This window comes from Gadus chalcogrammus, chromosome 4, assembly GCF_026213295.1.
Source record: "Gadus chalcogrammus isolate NIFS_2021 chromosome 4, NIFS_Gcha_1.0, whole genome shotgun sequence".
NCBI classification, from domain to species: domain Eukaryota; kingdom Metazoa; phylum Chordata; class Actinopteri; order Gadiformes; family Gadidae; genus Gadus; species Gadus chalcogrammus.
The window spans coordinates 19,452,801-19,477,001 of NC_079415.1; the positions used below are offsets into that span (position 1 = coordinate 19,452,801).

Below are 24,201 nucleotides of genomic sequence, written 5' to 3' on the forward strand. Positions count from 1 at the left end.
TGTATAAATGTGCATATCTCTCTACATTTTAAAACGACATAATGTGTTGGCAGCAAAGTTAACTTCACTTCACGTTAATGCTTTTGTATATGAGCCTGCCGGGTGATACTCCAGACAGGAAGTAGTAACCAGACCAGCAGACCAATCACAGCCTTGCAGGCTGGGCGGCTCGCGTAAAAGCTTACGTAAAAAATTACGCAAGTCTAGAAAAATCGCCCGACGCACGCAAGACGTGAGAAGTCGCGCAAGGGGTGCGCAAGGGCGCGCAAGGGCCTCTTGCGCTTGCGCTTACGCGTACGTAACTGAGCATAAATCGGCCTATAGTCGACGCAACGCTACGCTTACGCCCCGTGCCCACTACATGCGTCCTTCGACTGATGTCGGAAGGCGTGGCTGACTGATGGGGGAGTAGTCTTTGCAGAGGCATCCGTCAGCCAATCAAATCGCTTCGCCGGGTTCTTCCCGCTACTTCCTGCTTGTTGCGATGCAAGATGACCCGCTTTCCCGCTTTCCAGTATCGTCAGAGCCCGAGTCGCGTCACAGTGCTTAAATTTGCAGACGCGATCTAATTGGATGACGGATCCGTCGCTGCCGAAAAAGTTGAACATATTTCAACTTCTTGACTGAGCCGAAGGCTCCAACGGAACGTACGGATCCACAATGCATTGCGCGTCCGTCCCCATTAAAGTCAGTGGGGATCACGCAACGGACGCATGTAGTGGGCACGGGGCGTTACGCGTCCAAAAGGTTACGCGACGCTACGCTTCGGCCACCATTAAGCGTCGAAGCGTAGCAAAACGCGTCCTCCAAATTTTTGATACGCGACGCGCCGATCCATGCAATACCAAGCGTTGTCGGTGGGGGCGATACTGCAAATATTGTACATTAGTACTACTATAGGTTATATTTACAGAAGAACATATGAGAGGATGCGGGAACGTGATAAGAATGACTTGACGACTCTTTTACTAATTATCTGTGCCAATTTATGCGAACCCTTCCACAGGGTCAATGTGCTATTTTGATGCGCGACATCAGACAGCTGATGCGGGATTGTGAGCCATTTTAATGATCTTCTTGTCACCCGATATTCGTTCTATTGCTGGCCTTATTTGTTTTAGAATTAGCCTATTTGAATTAATTACGTAATGTTTTGTGTTCACATTCTATGTGAAACATAAATGTTCATGTTCTGTGTGAAACATAAGTTCAGTAACCTCTTTGAGTGAATGAAATTTGAAAGCGTGAGTGTGTAGTGAATGAAAAATGTGTGCGTGTATGGTGGGACTATTTTCTGTATTTGATAAATAAACCCCTTTTCTCTAATAATGTTGCCTACCATATAATTTCTGTGGACATTATGCGCTATATAGCTTAAAGCATTCGGCTATAGGCCTACACTTAAATAATTCATTCATCTGTCAAAGCAATAGCTCGTTGTATAAACATTTTATATGGATATGATTTAATGAGTTTGACGTAAACCAAATTAGGTAACTTGTGTAACATGATAACTAATGAATCAAAAGTCATGCTTCCAAGTGACCAATGTATAGACATTTATTGGTCAGTGCGCATACCCAATCGTAGCACATTGTACTGGTGGGGAAACACGCCAGCATCTGACAAAAAATAATCTGCCAGCTGCTCCCTGACAAGGGCCGGTTTTGGTGAGTCGGGAAGATATCGGATGACTCGCGAAAGGAGATCATCAAACTTTGGCGCCGACATCCGAAAATACTGGAAATGCCTCTCCTCGTCCATGCTTCGCATTGGAAGCACCAGAGAAACAAATTCCCCATCCTGATCTCGTGTGGTATTTAAAGGGCGCACATACCACCGCCTATCTCTGCGCTTCATCACTCTTCTTCCGTAGCCACTTTGATCGGAACGTCACCTGGAACGTCCCCCCGCGAAAACACCGGTGACTCTGCTGCCACCCATGGCGTGAGTGGTGTATTGCATGTCATGCATTGCCCGCGACGTTCGCGTATGCTGTGTAGACTATGAAAGGAAGCGCGACGCTCGCGTCACTCACGTCGTTTACGCGCGTCGCTCGCGTCGACTATGTAATAAAGTTGCGGCCACACCAGACGCGTATCTCGCGTAATTTTTACGCGAGATACGCACGTAAAATGTTGCTTGACCATTTTGTGTCAAAAATTGTCACATACGCGCAATACGCGCCATACGCGCATACGTCACTCGCCTAGATGAGTCCATGTCCATGCAAGTGAACGGAGCGTTCCCTCTTCGTCATAACTATCAAACCAAACATCCTTCACATTCACCGAGCGAACATTTCGAAAGTAAAATGCACATTTCTCGCTAATTTTTTTTCCATAAACGCATTTAATGGCGTAACTATGTTACTATTTCCACCCAGAATAAAGAAAGTTGTCGGCCGTATGCTTCTGTCCAAGCTCACTACTCTCTGCGAGTGACGTCGGGTCAAGCTCAACGCTGATTGGGCAACGCGGCTAATCGTCATGCGTATGAGCGTAAAAAGTTAAATTTTTTGAACTCTTGAAATGTACGCGATATACGCGCGTATTGCGCGTAAATATACGCGCCACATACGCGCTATACGCGCGTAAAATGTTGCTTATACGCGTGAAACGCGTGAAACGCGTAATACGCGCGTAAACCAATGGTTCCCTATGGAAAAAATGCCGATTTTATACGCGAAGTACGCGAGATACGCGTCTGGTGTGGCCGCACCTTAACGGTACGGCCACACCAAACGCGTTACTCGCGTTAGGGGCGTCAAAATTCGGCATTTTTGCATAGGGAACCATTGGTATAGGCGCGTAGACGCGTTGCATGCGATGAAGCGTCGCGTTAGGGGCGTTAGGCGCGTCAGACGCACGTAATTACGCACGTAAACGCAGTAACGCGCCCAACGCGCCAACGCGGAGTTCAGAAATCTGAACTTTCAACGCTCCAACGCGTGACGCTTGGCCGCGATAGCCAATCAGCGTTGAGCTTGACCCGACGTCACTGGCAGAGAGTAGTGAGCTTGGACAGAAGCATACGGCCGACATCTTTCTTTATTCTGGGTGGAAATAGTAACATAGTTACGCTATTAAATGCGTTTATGGAAACATTTTTAGCGAGAAATGTGCATTTTACTTTCATAATGTTCGCTCGGTGAATGTGAAGGATGTTTGGTTTGATAGTTATGACGAAGAGGGAACGCTCCGTTCACTTGCATGGACAGAGTCTCTGGATGCTAAGCAACCTCAATGTCTTGGCGGACTATTTCTCTGCTGATCAACACTACGAATGCTGGAAACACACCAGACACACCATGTGAAGTTATTTAACCCGATTATTGTTATTTATATCAGATATTATTTAATCTAACCCGATCTTCACCCTGCTACCCTTTGGCAGGCGCTACCGGGCCACCACAGCCCGCACCTCCAGACTGCAGAACAGTTTCATCCCCAGGGCCATCACAGAACTTAATAATCACACTACACTCCTACCCTCCACCCAGCACAACTGCACTTTTGTTAGTGGTTGCACAAACAAATTTCGTTGTGTATCCAATGCACAATGACAAATAAAGTCAATTCTATTCTATTCTATTCTAAACTCTTCACCCAAACACGGCGGCGTTTGGGTTTCCTACCTCGGACTCCAGCGCAGCCACGGCCGACAACTATCTTTATTCTGGGTGGAAATAGTGACATAGTTACGCCATTAAATGCGTTTATGGAAACATTTTTAGCGAGAAATGTGCATTTTACTTTCATAATGTTCGCTCGGTGAATGTGAAGGATGTTTGGTTTGATAGTTATGACGAAGAGGGAACGCTCCGTTCCATTGCATGGACTGAGTGTCTGGATGCTAAGCAACCTCAACGTCTTAGCGGACTATTTCTCTGCTGATCAATACTACGAATGCTGGAAACACACCAGACACACCATGTGAAGTTATTTAACCCGATTATTGTTATTTATATCAGAGATTATTTAATCTAACCCGATCTAAGCTCTATCACCCAAACACGGCGGCGTTTGGGGTTCCTACCTCGGACTCCAGCGCAGCCACGGCCGACAACTATCTTTATTCTGGGTGGAAATAGTAACATAGTTACGCCATTAAATGCGTTTATGGAAACATTTTTAGCGAGAAATGTGCATTTTACTTTCATAATGTTCGCTCGTGAATGTGAAGGCTGTTTGGTTTGATAGTTATGACGAAGAGGGAACGCTCCGTTCACTTGCATGGACATGGACTCATCTAGCTGCGTTGGCGCGTTGACGCGTTGGAAGCGTTGAACCGAGTAACCACCCCACAATGATCAAGCGTCAGGTTAGGCGCGTTACTCGCGTTATCCAACGCGAGTAACGCGTTTGGTGTGGCCGCACCGTAAAAAGTTCAATTTTTTGAACTGTTGAAATATACGCGCGTAAATATACGCGCCTCATACGCGGCTAACACGGGTAAAATGTTGCTTTAGCGCATGTAACGCGTGTACGCGTCTCATACGCGCGTAAACCAATGGTTCCCTATGGAAAAATTGACGATTTTATACGCGAGGTACGCGTTTGGTGTAACCGTACCTTTACGCTCCTACACGTGACTCATAGACGCGATAGCCAATCAGCGTTGAGCTTGACCCGATGTCACTGGCAGAGAGACGGAGCCGAGGACGCACAGAAGCAGAAACAACATGGACGACCAAGTCATAGTTTCAGTGTGTGCTGAAACGATGAGGAGGTGGTGAAACTCACCCAGCTGTGAGCGCCTACGGAGGATTTCATGCACTAGAGTTTAGATTCTCTAACCGAGCCCGAGCCCGAGGCGACCCGCAGGCCGGGTTGGGCCACGAAGCAAGACTCCTCCGCTGCGCGTCGGTGTCCTGTTCGCCCTGTCGGGGCTTATTTTCCCGATAATGACCGGCGTTCTATACATTATCCCTTACATATATATTCAGCAGAGAAGGCCTAAGTAACAAATGTGTACAAAGTTACACATGTATTAAAAAAAATGTGGGGTTGAAATCGGGCTCGGGCTCATAATTACAGTTAATGTGTCGGGCCGGGCGGGGCTCGGACAGAACGTGCAGGGGCTCGGGCCTGGTCAGGCTTGATTTTCTGGGCCCGTTCATGCTCTATCATGCACCCAAACACTGCGGCGTTAGGGTTTCCTACTCTCCTCGAACTCCCACAACAAATACAGCGCAGCGATGGTGGTGATCTCAGCCATGTTTGTGGAGCAAAAGAAAAGTAGCGGGGTAAAATTTGTTTTCGGCGGGCTCATCTGACTGCGTAGCCGTGTTAGGCGCGTTTAACCATTTTTGTGACACACAATGATCAAGCGTCAGGTTAGGCGCGTTACGCGCAAAATCTTACGCGCGTAACGCGTTCAGTGTGGCCGTACCTTCAAATTCTGAGACTCGTAGCAGCAGATTCCAGCAGTTGTAACGATGGAATTGTGCTCGCTCAATAAAATGCTCATTGAAAATAGCCATCTATATAATTTCATTTGTGAGGAAATATTTCACAGATGTGCAACTTCTGATGCATTAGTTCACATTTGGGTTCACGACTGCACAATGACTGCGCTGCAATGATTGTAGCAAAAGTGTCAAGTGCATGACTCTTTGAAGTTGTGATAAACAGAATAGGATTTATGCATCTGTAACAAAGGACTTGTGAACTCGTAGCCCCTATTTTGTGTTAACACTAGTTGAAAAAATATTTACGACTTCAAATTTACTGTTACACATTTGTGTCATAGTGTACACATGCAATATAAATATTTACGACTTCAAATTTACTGTTACCCATTTGCAACTTTAGTTTACGCATGCTAAAGACTTTTGCTACAATAATACCTTCATGGGTCTCTGTGTTGTAACATCCTCAATGGCACTGTGCATTGTCTAGTGCTCCCTGTTGTGTAATGTTGCTGTATCTAACATCTGTAAATTATGCTTTAAATGCTACAGCAGGGAGCACCGTTAGAGAGTGGAACCATGCTGCCAATTTATAGTAAAATACTATGTAATGCAATGGTTCAATCTGTGAGTGGTTTCTGACCGAACGGCAGTACCACACTAACCCTTCTACTCCAAATGCGATGTCAACAGCATCTTTCTTTTTGAATGCTTTGCTAGGCAGAAGGTTTTTCGCAGGGCTGCTGAGTTTCAGACATTTTGAAAGATGTCCACTCAGTTGTGAGTTGTTTGTGATTCTGCACAGGTTAAATTGTGCATTCTTCTACCTTCTACATTATATTGCTCGTTAAATTGCTTGAGATGACATGCGTGACAAAATTGACCTTTTTTAAAGCATATCATCACAGCTCTGCAAATATAATGTCCATTATAATTGACCTCAGATTATGCCAGAGGCCACACTGCCTCCTTATGCCTAGGATGGTTGGTCCTGATGACGGACCAACCATCCTAGACTTAAGAACCACTGGGCCCAGTACCTTCAGAGAACATGAAGCCACCGCTCCAACACAGATGTCACCCTTGTTTTACTTAACCTTTATGATTTGTCCGTATATAAATAAAGGCATTTATGACAGTACCCCCTTTTGGTGGAGTCTATTACAAATAGACCTTCAAGTTGATTTGATTCCATTGTATGAAAGAAGAGATGAATAAGCATTATAGCTCAAAAGGGGAATCATCCAAGGCCACCATAATTAAGTAATGTGCTTCCAACATCATTTATAATAACACAACACTCACAAACACAGACAGGTTTTTCTTGACTATAATAAAACTGCAACGCTGGGAGAAACGAGCCAATGGTAGTCGGCCATGTATCGCCACAAGCCAATAGGAAGGAGATACCTCCTAGGGGGAGGATCCCGCCGCACAATGGCTGATACCAGCAAGCCAATAGGAAGGAGAGCTGGTCTAGTGGGAGGAGCCCGCCGCACCATGGCTGCTACCAGCAACCAAAATTTATTCGGAAGGAACCTATCTTGGGTTTTGTATACACGATTTAATATGGATTTCAAATCGTACTGGACGTTTGTGTTCATTATCGTTGCTTTAAGCCAATCATTTGCCAACGACGACGATCATCATGAAATGGAAGAGTTCCTGAAGAGGGAATATTCGCTATCGAAGCCTTATCAAGGTATTGTAACAACACCGGGTCTCAATGTGTGAAGGCAATGAGGCTGGACCTTCGAGATTGTTACAAATGCTCGGACATACCTATAATGACAGAATATTATTCTTATATATAAATGAACATATTATATATCTACCTTCATTGATCAAATACAAAGTATTCCAGTGTCTTATCCGTAAATAATACATGAAAACGTTTGGACCTATCTATCCATCTGTCTAGCTGTTTAGCTATCTACTTAAAAACGATTTGACTCTCGATCTATCTGTACATTGACACGTTTATATCTAGATCAATCCACTATCTATATATCAATCCAGCTCTATACTTTAAAACGGTTGCACATCTATCTAATTCTTTCTAATGTCCTTTATGCATAGCCTGTGACTGACTAAATAACAAGGTACTCCACGGATATCTTGGTCCCATGTTTCTGCTTTCCATGTGCCCAGGTGTTGGCTCCTCAGGCTCCTCCCACTGGGAGTTGATGGGTGATTCCATGGTAACCACAGAGCAGGTGCGCCTCACCTCAGACATGCAAAGCAGACAGGGGGCAGTGTGGAGCCGAATCGTAAGTACACCTGGGGAGTGTCCACCTCATTTCTGTACTTACTTAGAATTGGAGTCTCCTATTCACCCCAACTGTCTTATTTAGCCATGCCATCTGAAAGACTGGGAAATGCAGGTGCATTTTAAAATCCATGGCCAAGGCAAGAAGAACCTGAATGGAGATGGAATGGCTATTTGGTACACCAAAGAACGGATGCAGAAAGGTAGACCTTTGTGTTGTTTGAGCTGCTGCTGTGACTTATACAATACCAAATGTATTGCAAAGAAAATACATTCTGCTCCTTCTCTAGGTCCTGTCTTTGGAAATAAAGATAACTTCACTGGCCTGGGTGTGTTTGTGGATACTTATCCAAACGAAGAGAAGCAGCTGGAGGTACGTAGCAATAGGATGATGAACATTGGATTTATAAAACAGCCTGGTGAGATATTACTTACGGCTACTTAAGAATGGGGTTTCATCTCTTTCTATTTGCATGGAGTTTGGGTCAGAGTGGACTCAATTAGATAATATACCATTTCTGTGCGTTAAATTAACATTCTTATTAACGTTCTGCTCTTTTCTTGATGCTGGATTATTAAATAAACATCTGCCTAATTCAGATATTTGATCCCAGTGAGATATTGTGAAAAGGCATCAATGTTCTCTCAGTGAGATGTAAAGGGTCCTCTCTTTGTGATTTCCTTTGTGCCCCTCACCTCCATGGAGACAGGCACAGAAGAAGAGATACAGTCCTCGCACACAGGTGATTTATTTTCCAATATATATAACATGTTCACTGTATTCATATCAAAGCCCGATATATATATATATATATATATATAACCCTCCAAACTTCTTTCGAATGTATGAACCTTGAACTCTGACCCCAAGAGGATCTTTCCCTTCGTGCTGGCCATGGTCGGGAATGGCAGTGTGGGCTACGACCATGAGAGGGACGGTCGGCCCACTGAGCTGGGGGGCTGCAACGCCATGGTGCGGAACCTCAAACATGACACCTTCCTTTTCATCCGCTACATCCGCCGCAGACTCACGGTAAGAGATCGCAGTAAGAGATCGCAGTAAGAGGTCACAGTAAGGTATCACGGTAAGAGATCACGGTAAGAGGTCACAGTTAAAGGTCACACTAAGAGATCACGCTAAGAGATCACGCTAAGAGATCACTCTAACAGATCACACTTAGAGGTCACGCTAAGAGGTCACGTGTCAGAGGTCACGTGTCAGAGGCCAGTTGTAAAATGTGATCACAAACGTGATCACTCAAGCTCGTTGAGTAGCATTTCATAATGTGATGTTCCTGTTGTGACATCCCAGGTGTGAGTGTCCACTGACTGGAAGGAGGTATAGTAGGGGGACTGGAGCTGAGCTCCCACTTGTGAAGTCACAAAGGTCTTTGAGACACCCTGGGGTTAAAATAGGGTCCTTTTTTAGATGTAACACCTTCATAAGAAGTTTGAAATTGTAACTGATGACTTTTATTGTTTGATTTGGTTTTATTTGATAAAACTAACCGAAATATCAGAAATGTTAGCAATTGAAACTCACAGCTCACAACCATAACCAAAATTAAACTCAACCAACAACAGAAATAAGAACTAGGAAGTTCTCAAACTGGACAATTGAACAACATAAAGAACCTGTTGTACTTAATACTCAACAGAACAGCTGGAGTACTCGTGGTGGAGCTGGTTGAAACGATCCATAGAGGTGTGTAACGCTCCTCTGATCCCCAGGTCATGATAGACATCGATGGGCAGCATGAGTGGAGGGACTGCCTGGACGTCCCGGGGGTCAAACTTCCTAAAGGCTACTACTTCGGAGCCTCATCTATCACCGGAGACCTCTCAGGTAAAAAATAGAGCATCAAATGATAGGGGAAGGAACCCTGAAACTCATTTTTGTTTTCTTCAAATGTCCATATGCAGGTTTTTTAACATGTAGAGGGGAAACCCTCATCAAAATATAACACCTTACACCTTTTCTCGAAGCCCGGTCCCGGAAGCCCTTCTGCTTGTGCAGGAATATTCATGTGATTCATACAAAGCATATAGGGTTGCTGATTTTGAAGATTGAATGCTCGAATGCGCCAATAACATCTCTAATGAACAGTTGATAGCCGGGTGTCTGAAGTTTCTAGCGAACAGTCCATAGTCGGATGGCTGAACTCACTAATGAACAGTCCATAGCCGGGTGGCCGGAATCTCTAGTAAACAGTCCATTGCCGGGTGGCTGACGTCTCCAGTGAACAGTCCATAGCCACGTGGCTGAAGTCTCTAGTGAACAGCCCGTAGCCGGGTGGCTGAAGTCTTTAGTGAACAGTACATAGCCGGGTGGCTGAAGTCTCTAGTGAACAGCCCGTAGCCGGGTGGCTGAAGTCTTTAGTGAACAGTCCATAGCCGGGTGGCTGAAGTCTCTAGTAAACAGTCAATAGCCAGCTGGCTGAAGTCTCTATTGAACAGTCCATAGCCGGGTGGCTGAAGTCTCTAGTGAACATCCAAAGCCGGGTGGCTGAAGTCTCTAGTAAATAGTCCATAGCAGGTTGACTGAAGTCTCTAGTGAACAGTCCATAGGGGTGGCTGAAGTCTCTAGTGAACAGTCCATTTGGGAATGGCCGAAGTCTTTAATGATTTCCAATGCTTGGCTTGCACATCATTTCAAGTCACCCATTTGTTTTGATGCATCCTGTTTCGGCAGACCTGTGGTGTCAACATGGGGACTTTGTCATCATGCTATTGATCACCTATCAAATGTTATTATAGGTAGGTAGACAGACAGACAGACAGTCAGACAGTCAGTCAGTCAGTCAGTCAGTCAGTCAGTCAGTCAGTCAGTCAGTCAGTCAGTCAGTCAGTCAGTCAGTCAGTCATTTGATTGTGTTACTTGGCTTCACACAACATATTAAACAACAGGCACTAAACACAACGGCATGTACTAAAACCAGTAGAATTAACAGTTGCTGCATTAATAAAACCATTACTGGTTCAAGGCCCTTATGACACCCAGTGTATCAATGTGGTGTCTCGTCAGACAATCACGACGTGTTGTCACTGAAACTCTACCAACTGACGGTGTTGCGGAGTAAAAAGGAGGAGGAGGAAGAGGCGGAGGAGATCACCATACCCAGTGTGGACAACCTGGAGCAGATCCTGAGTAAGCAAATCCTACTTAAGAACTACTTGGAGAAATCAACGAAATGCAAACAGCAATTTGCAGCATTGGCCTCCTTATAATAATGTCACCTTCGCATCCGTCGTTGAGTCACTCTGGTGCTTCTGACGTCTGCTGTCTTCTTTGCTCTTTACGCTTCTCTCTTCTTTTTGCTCTTTACGCTTCTCTACTCTTCTCTTTACTGTTGTGTGCATTGATGCATTGATCCAAAGCGAAAATCTGGGATATTTAGATTTGATTTTAAATACCTCATAAATCAGCAGGTAGAAGGTGTTAGGACATCTTTAGTGAACACCACCAATGCCTAAAATTGACCTGTAGGTCAATTTTAGGCATTGGTGGTTCAAACCCCAAACTTTTGGGCTTGTTTTCATCAGACTGCCCTACACCCATGTCCCCTAACGCTCTGGCCTTTCCTTCCCTCTCCGTCTCCCGCTGTCCCCTGTTCTCCCTCCTGTCCTCAGGGGGGGAGATGGAGGAAGGGATGAGCGGGGTGGCCATCTTCTTCACGGTGCTGTTCTGTATGCTGGGCTTCTTCATGCTGGTCGTGGTGGGCCTGGTGGTCTACAGCCACTGGAACGAGAACCGGCGCAAGCGCTTCTACTGAGATGAGGGTCAGACGACAGGCGCTTCTACTGAGAGGAGGGTCAGACGACAGGCGCTTCTACTGAGAGGAGGCTCCACATGACGACAGGCGCTTCTGTTTGCTACTGTTCACCCAAGCGATAACCTGGACATTGCAAACTTGATGACACTAAGACGTTTCTTTTTTGCCCCGTTTGAAATATTTTAATATGTTTGCTATCCCAAGGAAACACTCTGGTTGACAGATGAGATGAAACGGTTGTAGCACAACGTTCAACGTTAGTTACATAATTGTGTAAGAGGCCTGAATACCCTCTGTTGTTTCATGTATGCACCATTTAGGCCTTACAATTTCTAATACTGGCCATACAATTTATAGAATATTTATTTATGCAAGTTTATAAGAACCAGTATTTATTTCCATATGTGAACAGCTGTTTTGTTTTTATTTCACTGATATTTGTTTGAGCAAATGCATAGAGAGAGGAATAATGGAACAAGGGAGTATTGAGTTCAAAATTCTTGAACATATGTACTTGGAGATGTTTCATGTATTGAGTATGATCAGTGGTCGTCTTGTTGCAGAGCACATGGAAACGGAATTGTGTTTTATGTTAAGTTGCTGGAGTTTTTATTTTATTCATTGTGTTATTTATTTATTCAACCACAAGTGATCACAAGCACTGAAGGAAAATTTCAAATGACCAGAACCACTATAACTTCTGATGAGCCCCCAAGCCCTGAGAGGTAACTTGTTCATTTTGAGGATGTCTTAAGATTTGGTTATTGGTCTGGTTCGGACTGAAGCCCAATGCAGGGTAGCGTCCTTATCTTGTTGACACATTCACTACCCAAACGAACTTCATGACAATTACTTTATTACACAGTTTAGTATTTTCTTTATTTTTCACATGCATCTTATCTACTGTGGTTGAGTACACTGGATTCTGTCTTCGATGCATTATGTGATTCAATGGATTCCAGGTTATTTATGCTATTATGCAATAAATACAGAAAGGCTTGGGTTCATGGAATTTAATATTTTGCGAATGGACTTGTCAAAACTAGGCGTGAGCTGTCAGTCAAAGGTTTGGGCTGAACAACGGGCAGCCAATTGTTGACCCAATATAACGGTCCACAACACAGTGTTCTACGAGTGGTTCCCCCAGTTATGTTTGGTTTCCTCTCGTGCGAGAAGAGTGTTGCTCTGAGTTTGTGGTTTTCTTGCAGACAATTCTTCCATCCTGAAGCTGTGTTTCGTCTGTTGCCTTTTCTCTTTTCGTTCTTTTATTCTGAATCATTGGAATGGAATCCGTTTGCCTTGGGTGTCTTTTATTTTTTCAGTTTAACACAACTATGTTGTTCTATAACATTGCCGGTTAATTTCCATGTGTGATGGAAATGTTCAAAATCCAATCCATTCCAGAACAACAATACAGTGAATCCATGGTCATTTAAATCCTTGGTGTCAGCTAAAGGGTAAAGGTTTAGAGAACACTTTGTGTACAGGAAATACTCCATCTCCGGTAGTCGCTTTTTAGGGAAGGCCAATGCTACCTTTCACTCAAATGAATACAGAAGAAAAAACCACCCTTGGGGCCCTTGGCCCCTAAATCCATATCATTCCTCATTAATACAGGGTTAGGGTTACTTAAATAACCTTAACCCTAACCCTCTCATATTTCTACAGGGTTTAGTTGGTTAATAAAACTAACCCTGTCTAATTAATAATTTACACAGGGTTAAAGGGGGTTGATAACACTTACCCTGTCTCAGTTATAATTTTTGACCGGGTTAGATAAGATAGTCCTTTATTAATCCCCCTTGGGAGAAATTCAAAGGTGGCCAGCAGTACAGTGGGAAAAGAGAAGTGCGAAAACAGTATATATACAATAGATTGAATAATTTAAAAGTCAATTCTAGTACAAAACTATTTGAATAAGATAAAATAAACATACTATATACATGTAACTGTCTGTTTGTAGGTGACCTGTGTGTTAAGTAAATAAATGAATAAATATGATGAAATGTGATGTATAATATAAATATAAGTATAAATATAAATGTGCCAAATGTGCAGGGTTCCTGAGGTAATGGAAAAAAATATTAAATAAATAACAAGGTTAACAACAGTCAGTCCTGAGGTGTTGGTTTTAGTCCTTAATCAGGTCGGGAAAAAAGATTAAGTTGGTTAATAACACTAACCATTTCTAATTAATAATTGACAGGGTGGTTAATAACACTAGTCCTGTCTCAGTTATCATTTCTACACTGGGAAATATACCATTCACATCTATGTCAAATTGAAACTATCGAAACGCTATCGAAACCTAATAATCTGTAAAATAATAATTTGTTAAAATCTCACTCTGATGACCAAATGATACACACTTGTATCATATGAATACACTTTCAGATCAATAGCAACGGACTAGTCTACTTTATATAAAACACTGCAGTCTTTCATATTCACTGTTTTGTTTTCACAACAACCAAAAAGTCAAATACTCAATGCTGTACATTGCGGTATGGTAGCCTACTTTACAGTTCAGCAAATTCAGTTTAAGCAAAAAGAAAACAAAAATACACCACTGTACTGTAAACACAGGAGAACAAGGCAATTGTGCATGGGTGGGCTTAGGGATCCTCAAATTGTGTGCCGAATCCATCCATGGATTGACCCTACCTCAATGTCTCCGCAGGCCCGTTCCATAGAAGAGGCTTGCGGGCATGTGGTTGGCGGTCATATACGCGCCATCTCCAAGACGATAAAGATTATTCTATACGTTTTAGAAATGGCGAGTAAGGGCTTCAAATTATTTATGGTTGGTGAACCAGTTCCGGACCAGAACAACCCGATGGAAACTAACCTGGGCTCATGAAGTGCATCTAGAAATGTGATGATATGTTGGGTATTGTAGGGAACTATTTTTGCATGATGGTGCAGTTACTCTTGTGTGTTGCACAATTGCAGCTACAATGCAAAGCATAGCTTTTTTTTGGTTACATGTGTTTAAGGTGTAATAACACCAATTTCAAGCTGTGTTACTTTGGTCGAAGCATGTGTCTATAAGTGTTCATGCAATTGGCAAAAACTGTAATCATTTATAAAAGGGTTAGGGTTGGTTATTAACACTAAGCCGGTTTTGATGAGGATTCTTTCTTACCAAAAATGAACGTCAAATAAATAAATACAAATCCAGAGGCTGTGAGTTGAGCGCCAATATTTATGTTTTATTAAAAAAATAAAATACAAATGAGGACCCAAGAGTATATAAGCCTTTGACTAAAACAAAGCAATCTATATACCATACACTTTGAATGCTTATAATTGTTGCCTAACATTTAATTATTCTATCTTTATTATTTTTATATTTCTGCTTGATTTTGGTGTGCGAAAAAAAAATCCAAAAGTCTGCATCAACATTGGATACTTTTTTTTTGTTTTGGCAGAAGAAAAAATCTCACACTAATAAACACACACCAAAATGGCACCGACATCAGTTTTACAACATTTGCTGTGTTTCGGTAAAGAGAAAGTATAGTTTACATGTTGGTTGACATTCTATTGTGGAAGGGGACGTTGTTCAATGCCTACAAAAGACCAGGGGCCAGGTTTAGCCACCACTATACCACGGCCCAGGACTTATGAGTGACATAAGAAAACAGACCAGCCCAAAGTAGTAACATTCCTAACCAACAAATAAAGACAACCATTTCCTTTATTACATGTCTGTTAATTGTTTATATATTTCAACTTGTAAATGAATGGTGCTTTGTTTAAGAGGCAAACACGCTCTCTCGCCTGCTAAGCTGCAAACACACTTTTCCACAGGCAGCAGAACAGCATACCCTTTTTTTATTGGATCCGGAGAAACCAAATTAACTCAATAGTTTCTGATGTTCTCACCCGTGATTCATCCAACACCATCACAACTCAAAAGCCTGTCTTTTTTATTTTTATTTTTCGTTCTTCTTTTGCATATTTTTCTTGAAAAAGGTTAATTTTGAAGTATAGTACAGTAGGGGAGACAGAGGATTGCTGGACATATTGCTTGTATATTACTATCTATGTATTATAAATACATGACAAATACGATGGGGGAAAGAGATTGCAACAACAAATAGAAGGGGTTTATGTATTTTTGCATAGCCTTTTTTTTTAAGTACAGTACAGTACAGAGGTATGTGATGCACGGGTGAAGATGAAAGGGTTAGTGGTTGGGGGGAATGTTTGTGCCCAGACTAACAATGCAATCATAATGGGGTTTGGAATAATCTGAAAGCTCGTCTAGGACTTAAACCCTGAGAGTCGGACATACAAAACCGTTAACCTCATGATAAAGTTCATCAATGGATATTAGAACAGTGACTGGGGGGGGGGCGGGGGGGGGGGGGGCGCTAAACTGGTGTAAAATAAAAGATGATCGGGGCTCAAGTATGTATGTATGTATGTATGTGAGAGAGAGAGAGGGGGGGGGGGGTTGGTCTGTGGAGCCTAGGTGGACACATCACACACCTCTGTGAACATTGAAGAAAGACGAAACTCAATAACTCTCAACGCAGAAGGCAGATGTAGCTTGTTAATTGAATATACATTGTTGTATACAATCACTTATTGTTGAATATAAACCATCACCGTGCTGGGAGGAACTCTTTATCCCCCACAAACTGAACACAGGAACCATGCCAGAGATTCCAACCCTTCTTAAGGGATGAGGAGGTGTGTGATTAATTTACCATATAGCCCTTCATCTAGGTAAACTGTGAGAAGCCTTTTTTTGGCAATTTTTAAAGTATAGCCCCCCCATTTACTACCCCCGGAACATCTTTAAGCAATAATACAAACCAAACCTAAATTTATGAAAAAAGTTTCCAAAACAAAATTTAAATCATGGGTTTTGGATCCCAGGCCGATCTCAATACAGTCGTTGTAAAATATCAAAACATCCCTAGGTCGCCCCATCTCATCAAAAGCATTGTCTTTTCTACACTTTATTTGACCAAACTAAAGCCCACCACCTCATACATGAATGTCTAGTGGTTCAGTTATAGTGGGTTGAGAACAGCCTAAAAGCCACTTCCTGTCTCCAACAGGAAGACAGGAAGTGCTCTACAATAAACATGCTCTGCATGCCACACAAACAAACAAACATGACTCGTTTCTTGCCCGAAAAACAACAACAAACACCAAGCCACCAATTACTTATCACAGAACTGATCAAAACCATAATTTAAATCGACAAATGAATAAGGCATTCCGACATAGGTAAGCACAAGTATTCTTTTCCAGTCCAAAATAAAAACCTAATCTACTGTGCAACCTTATGACAAGAAAACGGTTGCCTAATTACATAGCAAGGCAGCTTAAGGTGTATACATAGGAAATGTATGAAAAAAAAGTTTACAAGTTTATGCGGCCACCGATTAAATGTAATCCACACTAAAATACAAGCGTATCACTTCATCAAGTGTGGATGTCAGACAGAAGGAGACTACTCTGTGTTTGGGAGGACATCATCGTGCTGGGGCTGCGGTGCTTACTCAATACAAAAGCTAGACATAGATGTAGTTCTTTTCTGTGAGTATATTTGTCGCTTTCAGCCCAATAGAAGACGCCTACTGTCTGACCTCGTCATGGGTTAAAAAACAGGAAATGGGTCCACCGTCATCTTGTTTGATGAAACCCAGAGACCCAGAGAAAGAGTTAAAGGTGTTTTTTGGGAGGTGGGGTGCTTCTTTACAATTCTTCTGTGAAATCACCAAATTCCACCACCATGCTTCTAATGACGATGCGAGCAGCATGCAGTTACTATGTGCAGCTTAACTAACACTAGCTGACGCTACCATGTAGCATGGACATTTCCTCTTTCAGCCCGACCACTACTGAACAGAGTATACCACAGGAACCCTATGACGCGTCCTTATCTAAGCTGCAGCAGTCATCCACTGCTGGTGACCGCTACCCCGCAGGGATAGCTAACTCTAGCTCACTAGGTGCTCACTGCATAAGTACACACAGTTTAAAAAATATGGAAATATAGGACGTATGGATCTTAAACCTCGGTCGGAATTCAAGTGTTTTGTGTGTGTGTTTGTGTGTAACATAGAGGGAAAAGCGTTTGATCACGGTCACGTGTATTCAAACCTGACATCAGTTTCCCAACTCTAGAGAACCAAGCAGACACCCTAGCACTGTTCCTGTTGAATCAGAGCGCTGTGGGAGGGTTGAAGCCCATCTCCCGCTGCAGACACATCACTTTACATCGCACACACAACCGCAAGCAGGATCCTTATGGGTGAACTTTGCAGCCCAACACAGCTCAGGAACCCCTCTCATTGGGTGAGGGCTGCGCCTGTAGTTGATCCCGCTGTGATTTAAAGCAACAGTAACAACCACCAAAAAGACCACACACACCCCAAGATAACAAGTCCCATTAAAACCAATTGTTCAAATCCAATCGCTGTCAGATGAAGGGCCAACCACATGACTGAATCGGGTGTGAAGAGAATTAAACAGTTTGATATGACGGGTAAAAGGAACCAAAAGGGTTCCCATCAAAGACAGTATGATATAGAAACTAGAAGCACAAGCAGAAAAGTCAAAGTCCAAACTCCTCTCCAAGCTCTATCCTTTTGCTCTCGTCTGTCAAGCCTCTCTAGACTCCATATCCAACCGGTCCGGCAAAGACATTCATGTTAAGATCCAAGATGGCGGGAATGCTCTAATGCTATGACCTCAGACATCAGCACACAGCTGATGTTATCACAGGGTCCACTCTTTGGTCTGGGGGGAGAATGTTATCAGAAGTCCTCCTGAACCCCCGCCGGGCCTCACTTGGGACCGATGCAATGAATCAGCCAATACCAGAGGGAGAGGAAAACCAGACAGGAGAGAAGGGAGAGAGGAGTTTAAGCCTAACACTACAGCTTTTGGTTACAATCAATCACTGAAATCACCCCCCATGTTTTATCTGGGGGCACAGATTTTCCTTTTCTTCTGAAAAGGAGGCATCACTCCTAATCTGGAAATACTTCATCCGTACGGCCATCCGTACATTTAGGTTTTTTCCCAATCATCTTTCTTTAAATTCCCATCTTCACGACCCTGACCGACGGTTGCCACGACGACTGCCAACATTAGCTCTTGTTGTTGGAGCCTCTGTGAAGCAAGAAGACAGGCAGAGACATTATTTGAAACAAGACTCGGCAGCGGCAGTGGCCCAGGGCGGTCGGGTGCCCTAATCCTAGACCATATGGTCCCCCGGGCCGGCACCCGCGGTCTGGGGTCCCGGCCGGCTGGGATCCTGGTGTCTCAGGGCTCGCTTCTGGTGGTGCAGAGGCCCGGAGCAGCAGTCCCCCCCCGCGCTCCGGCACAGCCGCATCTCAGCGGCCCCCTGTGGCTCCTCCTCCTCCTCCTCTTCCTCATCCAGCTGGCACACACACACCTCGATCCCAGAGTCGCCCGTCACATGGCGCCGGCGGGTTGTCAGCTCTTCCTCCTCTTCCTCCGCCCGCCCCGACGGCGGATGTGACGGGCTGGAGGCTGCTGGTGCTGGTGGTGCTGGTGAGGCGGACCCAGCGGCCTGGGGGAGGGGCAGCACCAGGGCGGTGGCGGCTGCCGCAGGCTGACTGGCTGGCAGGGGGAGGGGGGGCGGGGCCTCGGAGTAGGGTGGAGGAGGAGTCGGGGGATGGCCCACAACCTCCTCATAGTCGGGGAGCTTACAGTCGTTCCAAAACCCTGTCAGAGCACATGGGACCAAATCAGAACTGGACCAGCGTGTCAATGATAATAACCTGAGTTGAATTTAGGATATTTTAATTTAAAACACTCTGGTTAAAAGTGTCCACCAAATGGCATATACTGTTTTTGTTAGATTGCGAGTTATAGCGCCTCCTGTCATCAAAGTGGTACTATAATTATTGGGACCTGCTTAAACACGCTTTCTATCCATGTACCAACCCTGAGTTATTCGCCTTCGGAATGTTTGAAGTCAGCATTTTTCCCAATTAACCCCCCCATTATAAAATATAGCTTGTCTAGCAGTGAGAAAATTAAAGTTGACCAAGCAATGTCATTTTGTTAGCTGTCAAAAGAAAACTTTCCACATAATCTAAGGGGGACGTCCTTGATGACATAATCACACATATAGATTGTGTGCAATTTGGATTATTTTTTAACATAATCTATATCAAATATTACCATAAGGTCAGGCATTAGTATCTGGAGCAGTAGGAGTATTTGGACCCAATTGTGGGTCACTTGGGCTTATGGGTCGGTCTTTATGGTCAGAGCGGTACTAAGCTTTTTGGGGACCTCATTACTTCCGGTGTACAAAAGCCTGTTTAGGATTTCCCAGGTGTTCAGGTTTGTTTGATTTGAGCTTTTCTGCCCTTTTCCCTTTCAGAAGTATTTAAATCATAGGAATGGCAAACTGTGCAACTCTTTGCACTGGGCTTGGTTTTTATACCTGCAACATTGTAGAAGGTGATAATTCTAAAAAATGAGGTGGAATAATAATAATAAGACGCATGATTACAATAGTGTGGCTTGCTTTAAAACCACACAAATTTAAAATAAAATGAGCTGCTGGTGATGTAAAAAGTATGACATTGTCTAGCCTACAGTGCTGTGGCTCCGAAATGCAATTTGCCAAATTCGACAAGTCTTGCTCGGTTTTAATACTTATGGCCTATAGAATAATGAATAGAGAGGACATAAGCGCCATTCATTGAAAATCTCAACGAGCAGGACCTACTTGTGCACTATTTTTTTATTTTACGTCAGCGATAGTAGGTTTAATCTTGATTATACATTGTCTGTGTGCGTTAAACCCACACCGGAGTGCCACTGGCCAAGCTATATTTTGCCTGTGTTTAGTCTCGTAAGGAATTTTCCTTACGAGGCTTTTGTCGAGATAAAGTTTCCTGAAAAATAAAGAATACGTTGGCATTTTTGCACTTGTGAATATTTAATGTAGTCTATTCATTATTGCATGTGAGTGGCTTGAATAAAAAAGATAAACATTCGGAGTATGCACATTCTTCTAGAGGTCTCCGTGCGTAGCTCCGCCTGCTCCCATTAACCGAGGTCCTTGACGAAGGGGGAATATACCCCCACCACTTTACACAGGCAAGACAGTGAAGTTGAAACATCTGCCTAGAAGCGAATTTCACACTTGGCAATCTAAAAATGCCTACAGATATAGTAATAAATCATCGCAATTCTTCGTGCGATACGAGAAACGATACACTGGCGCAAAATATTGATTATTTATATTAAAAGTTTTTTTTTTTAAGCATTTATAGGCTTTATTCATTAAGAGTTAGACAGAAATGTATTGGAGAGAGAGAGAGGCAAAGGAACACGGGCAGGAATCAAACCCGGGTCGCTGCGGTAAGGACCGAGCATTAATAATACGCGCTGTACCCGGTTAGTCACTGGGGCGGCCCTAATAACGATAGTTTAAATAATAAAATAAGGCACTCTCAACAGATTTCCCTGCTCCTAGAAGTAGTGCTCAACACATGAACGAAGGAAACTTGAACGGAAGTTAACTAACCAAAGACGAGGAATGGAACTGAAAAACAATTCTGGACCATGTATAAAGACAGAAATCCAGAAATGTACCTTTTCACAGTCATTTTGTATTCATAGTTAGACATAAATCGGGATGTATCGTTATAGAATCGTCTAACGCAGAATATATCGCAGAATTATATATTATCGGTATTGTGGGCCATGTATTGCACATCGTATCGAATTGTGAGGTACCCTGTGATTCCCACCTCTACTTTGTAATTCCCCTCGTTTAGAAATATTGAAGAAACGAATGCTCTATAAGGAGGTGTGCCGCTGCCCGACCGTCTCCTTGGCAGATAAACATTGCTTAACACAATGGACTCCTACCGTCTTAGTCCTAGTACCCCGCGTCAGATAGCTGTAATTCACCAATATCTGTTGATATATATATATAATTCTATATATAGTTCTATATATAGAGTTCAATATATATAGTTGTATGTATAGTTCTATATATATAGTTCTATATATACAGTTCTACAGTTCCACATATAGTTATATATACCGTATATATATATAGTTATATATATTGTTCCATATAGTTCTATACATATAGTTCCATCTATACAGTTCTTGTGGTACTATATGTAGTTCTATATATAGTTCTATATATACAGAATATATGTATTGTTCAATATAGTTCTATATATATAGTTATATTTATATATATATATATAGTTCTATATATATTGTTCAATATATAGTTCTATATATTGACACATAGTTCTATTATGTAGTTCTCTCTGACTCACTCAGGCTGGGGGGCGGCGGAGAGATGAAGGAGCTGGAGGCCCCCTGATACGCCATGAGGCTGATCTCCCTCTGCCGCTGCTCCTGCTGCAGACGCATCTTCACCCTGCGGTGGCGGTACGCACAGCAGCAGCTCAGCATGATGATCAGAGTCCACACCAACCAGAACCCTGCGGGGAGGGAGGGAAGGAGGGAGGGAGAGGGAGAAAGAAGAGGGAGGGGGAGAGAGGGAGAGACAGGTTTAAAGAGACAGGTTTATATTGTGGATTACTTGTTGCATGTATACATGTATACATGCATAATGTGCAGTGGGAAAAATAACCAAGTGTAAACAAGGTTTGGATGGGACTCATGGTTCAACTATTTTTCCTGTTTCTGTGCCAATACACCAAAATAAATTCCTTCAATCTGAAAGCTAACTTTGCCATAGAACTGATTCTCTAGTTTTGCTTAAGTACCACGTGTCTTTGAAAAAGATGGCAAGAGTAGCTGCCTAAATTGTTTGTATTAATTATTTTATATTGTCATCTTGGTTACCATCTATGTTCTGTTGACCCTCCGTCTCTTACGTAGCTGTAATACTCAAATATCCCTTTGGGGAATCACTTTGGCCTTCTCTGATTTCAGATTACATAAGATTGTGAGTTAGTTTAGTTAGCTGAAAATAGCGTCCAACTCAAAACATACCTTTACTATGCTATGCTGAGCTATGTGCAGGGACACTGCCAGGGATGCCACTAGGCAATCATCTTGCCCTAAATTGCTATGTTGATTTTCCATCCTTTCTAAGACATGTTGGCAAGAGGGTGTTTTTGGTTTTGTTTCGTTTTTAGCTTCTACAATTCTGCCTATCCTGCATATACATTTTCTGAAAATTGTTTTAGATGAAAGCATAAACATTTTTCAGAACTTCTATCAGACCCTTATCAGAATTTTTGATAGATATTGATCTTAAGACCATCAATTACCAATTCAAGTCACACATTGCAGGTAATATGATATACAAAAATAGATTTGAAAAGAATAAAGATGTATGGGTTATGCAAATGTTTATTTTCCATAGTCAAATAAAAGAAAGCTTGAGAAGCTCGAACACTGATTCAAAGGTTCTCTAGATTATTTGAGTTGTGCACATCCCTCTGCTGCTATCACGTTACAATTAAATTGTCTCATTATGCAGTTAGAATTCATCCCTGACGTTCTCTTTCCAAATGGGAATTCCTTTTCCAGTGAATGGTGACCTCAGTTCAGACGCACCTCAAAGAACATAGAGCGTGTCTGCGTAACTTAATATAACGTTTACATGACTTACACCACAGCTCGTAGTAGTAGGTGCAACACTTGGTTTCACCGCAACAGTAGCCCATCTCGCAGCGGTATTGCTCATTGTTTACACCAAAACAGAACTCCTTTCCCTACAAACACACACACACACACACACACACACACACACACACACACACACACACACACACACACACACACACACACACACACACACACACACACACACACACACACACACAGTTGTAATAGTTAATATCATCAGAATACAAACAAATAAATTACTTGCTGATCACATCTTGCATCGCTGATCCAATGCAAGCCTTGGTTTGAATTCGTTTTTTGCTTACACATTGTATACATTACAATAGAATAGAACACAACAGATTCCAAACGATAGGACAGGAACATGTATGGTGGTGTTTATTGCTCGACTATGCACGAGGCCAAAATGTGAAAAATTGTGTTATAACTGAAAGATTACACGGTAAATACAAACCCAATTGAGTTCAAAATCATCCAAAAAAAGTAATTTTTCCATCATAAGGTTGGCCTTGTTCGGCTAAATAACAAACAAGTCAGAACGACACATTGCCGGTTATCAGTAGGAACAGCATCTCTGGTAGGTACTGACACGGTGAATCAAAAGTTAACATTGTGTGACAATGTATTGCATTTCGTCTTACAAAATATATATATGACATTTTTACGGACGCCACTGTCGGGTCTTACGTCCCAATAAGTTTAGAAAGCGAACCTGGTTCCCTTTGAGGTGGAGACAAAACGCACAATAGAAGGCCTGTTTCCAGCTGCGAACCACGGCCCACAGTGAAAGCTCCTACCGCCCAATGAGAGCGAGCTCCGGCTTACCTGACAGGCCCCGGCACACAGAAGAGCTACAAGGGATCCCAGTGCTTTCTGAGACATCTCTCTGGCTCTTCTGCCGCTGACACGACGGGAATCATACAGCAGTGGAAGGCAACTTGTGAAGAAAAACAAAGACAATGCTTCTTGTCACGCTGGAAGCGAGAAGCCGCCTTTAGATCCCGAACCGTTACGTACAAGACATGTTTTGCTCAAAGTCTTTGAGAGATTGTTTTGTGCTGCCTGAGATGAGCATAGTCGGTAACGGTAGCCCACTAGAGGGCGCT

At 43.0% G+C, this 24,201-nt stretch overlaps 2 protein-coding genes across 2 annotated transcripts; one reads left to right on the plus strand and one right to left on the minus strand.

Moving 5' to 3' along the window:
- Window positions 1–6,888: 6,888 nt before the first annotated feature.
- Window positions 6,889–14,127, plus strand: lman2la (lectin, mannose-binding 2-like a). Its single transcript, XM_056589558.1, has 9 exons — window positions 6,889–7,115; window positions 7,565–7,683; window positions 7,768–7,885; window positions 7,973–8,055; window positions 8,393–8,425; window positions 8,554–8,715; window positions 9,414–9,528; window positions 10,708–10,830; window positions 11,313–14,127. Exons 1-9 carry the CDS (start codon window positions 6,914–6,916, stop codon window positions 11,453–11,455), a joined length of 1,098 nt encoding a protein of 365 aa, XP_056445533.1. The 5' UTR covers window positions 6,889–6,913; the 3' UTR covers window positions 11,456–14,127.
- Window positions 14,128–15,833: 1,706 nt separating this feature from the next.
- wbp1 (WW domain binding protein 1) lies at window positions 15,834–24,201 on the minus strand. Its single transcript, XM_056589560.1, has 4 exons — window positions 23,921–24,201; window positions 23,079–23,181; window positions 21,769–21,936; window positions 15,834–19,174 (listed from the first exon to the last, which is right to left on the minus strand). Exons 1-4 carry the CDS (start codon window positions 23,975–23,977, stop codon window positions 18,681–18,683), a joined length of 822 nt encoding a protein of 273 aa, XP_056445535.1. The 5' UTR covers window positions 23,978–24,201; the 3' UTR covers window positions 15,834–18,680.

Excerpts from the sequence above, each read along its gene's own strand:
- wbp1 (XM_056589560.1), bottom strand. The coding sequence starts at position 23,977 with ATGTCTCAGAAAGCACTGGGATCCCTTGTAGCTCTTCTGTGTGCCGGG. Across the intron at positions 23,182-23,920 it reads TGTGTGCCGGGGCCTGTCAG|GGAAAGGAGTTCTGTTTTGG; the intron begins GTAAGCCGGAGC and ends GTGTGTTTGTAG. Across the intron at positions 19,175-21,768 it reads TCCGCCGCCCCCCAGCCTGA|GGTTTTGGAACGACTGTAAG; the intron begins GTGAGTCAGAGA and ends GTGCTCTGACAG.
- lman2la (XM_056589558.1), top strand. The coding sequence starts at position 6,914 with ATGGCTGCTACCAGCAACCAAAATTTATTCGGAAGGAACCTATCTTGG. Across the intron at positions 7,684-7,767 it reads GGGCAGTGTGGAGCCGAATC|CCATGCCATCTGAAAGACTG; the intron begins GTAAGTACACCT and ends TGTCTTATTTAG. Across the intron at positions 8,426-8,553 it reads GATACAGTCCTCGCACACAG|AGGATCTTTCCCTTCGTGCT; the intron begins GTGATTTATTTT and ends TCTGACCCCAAG.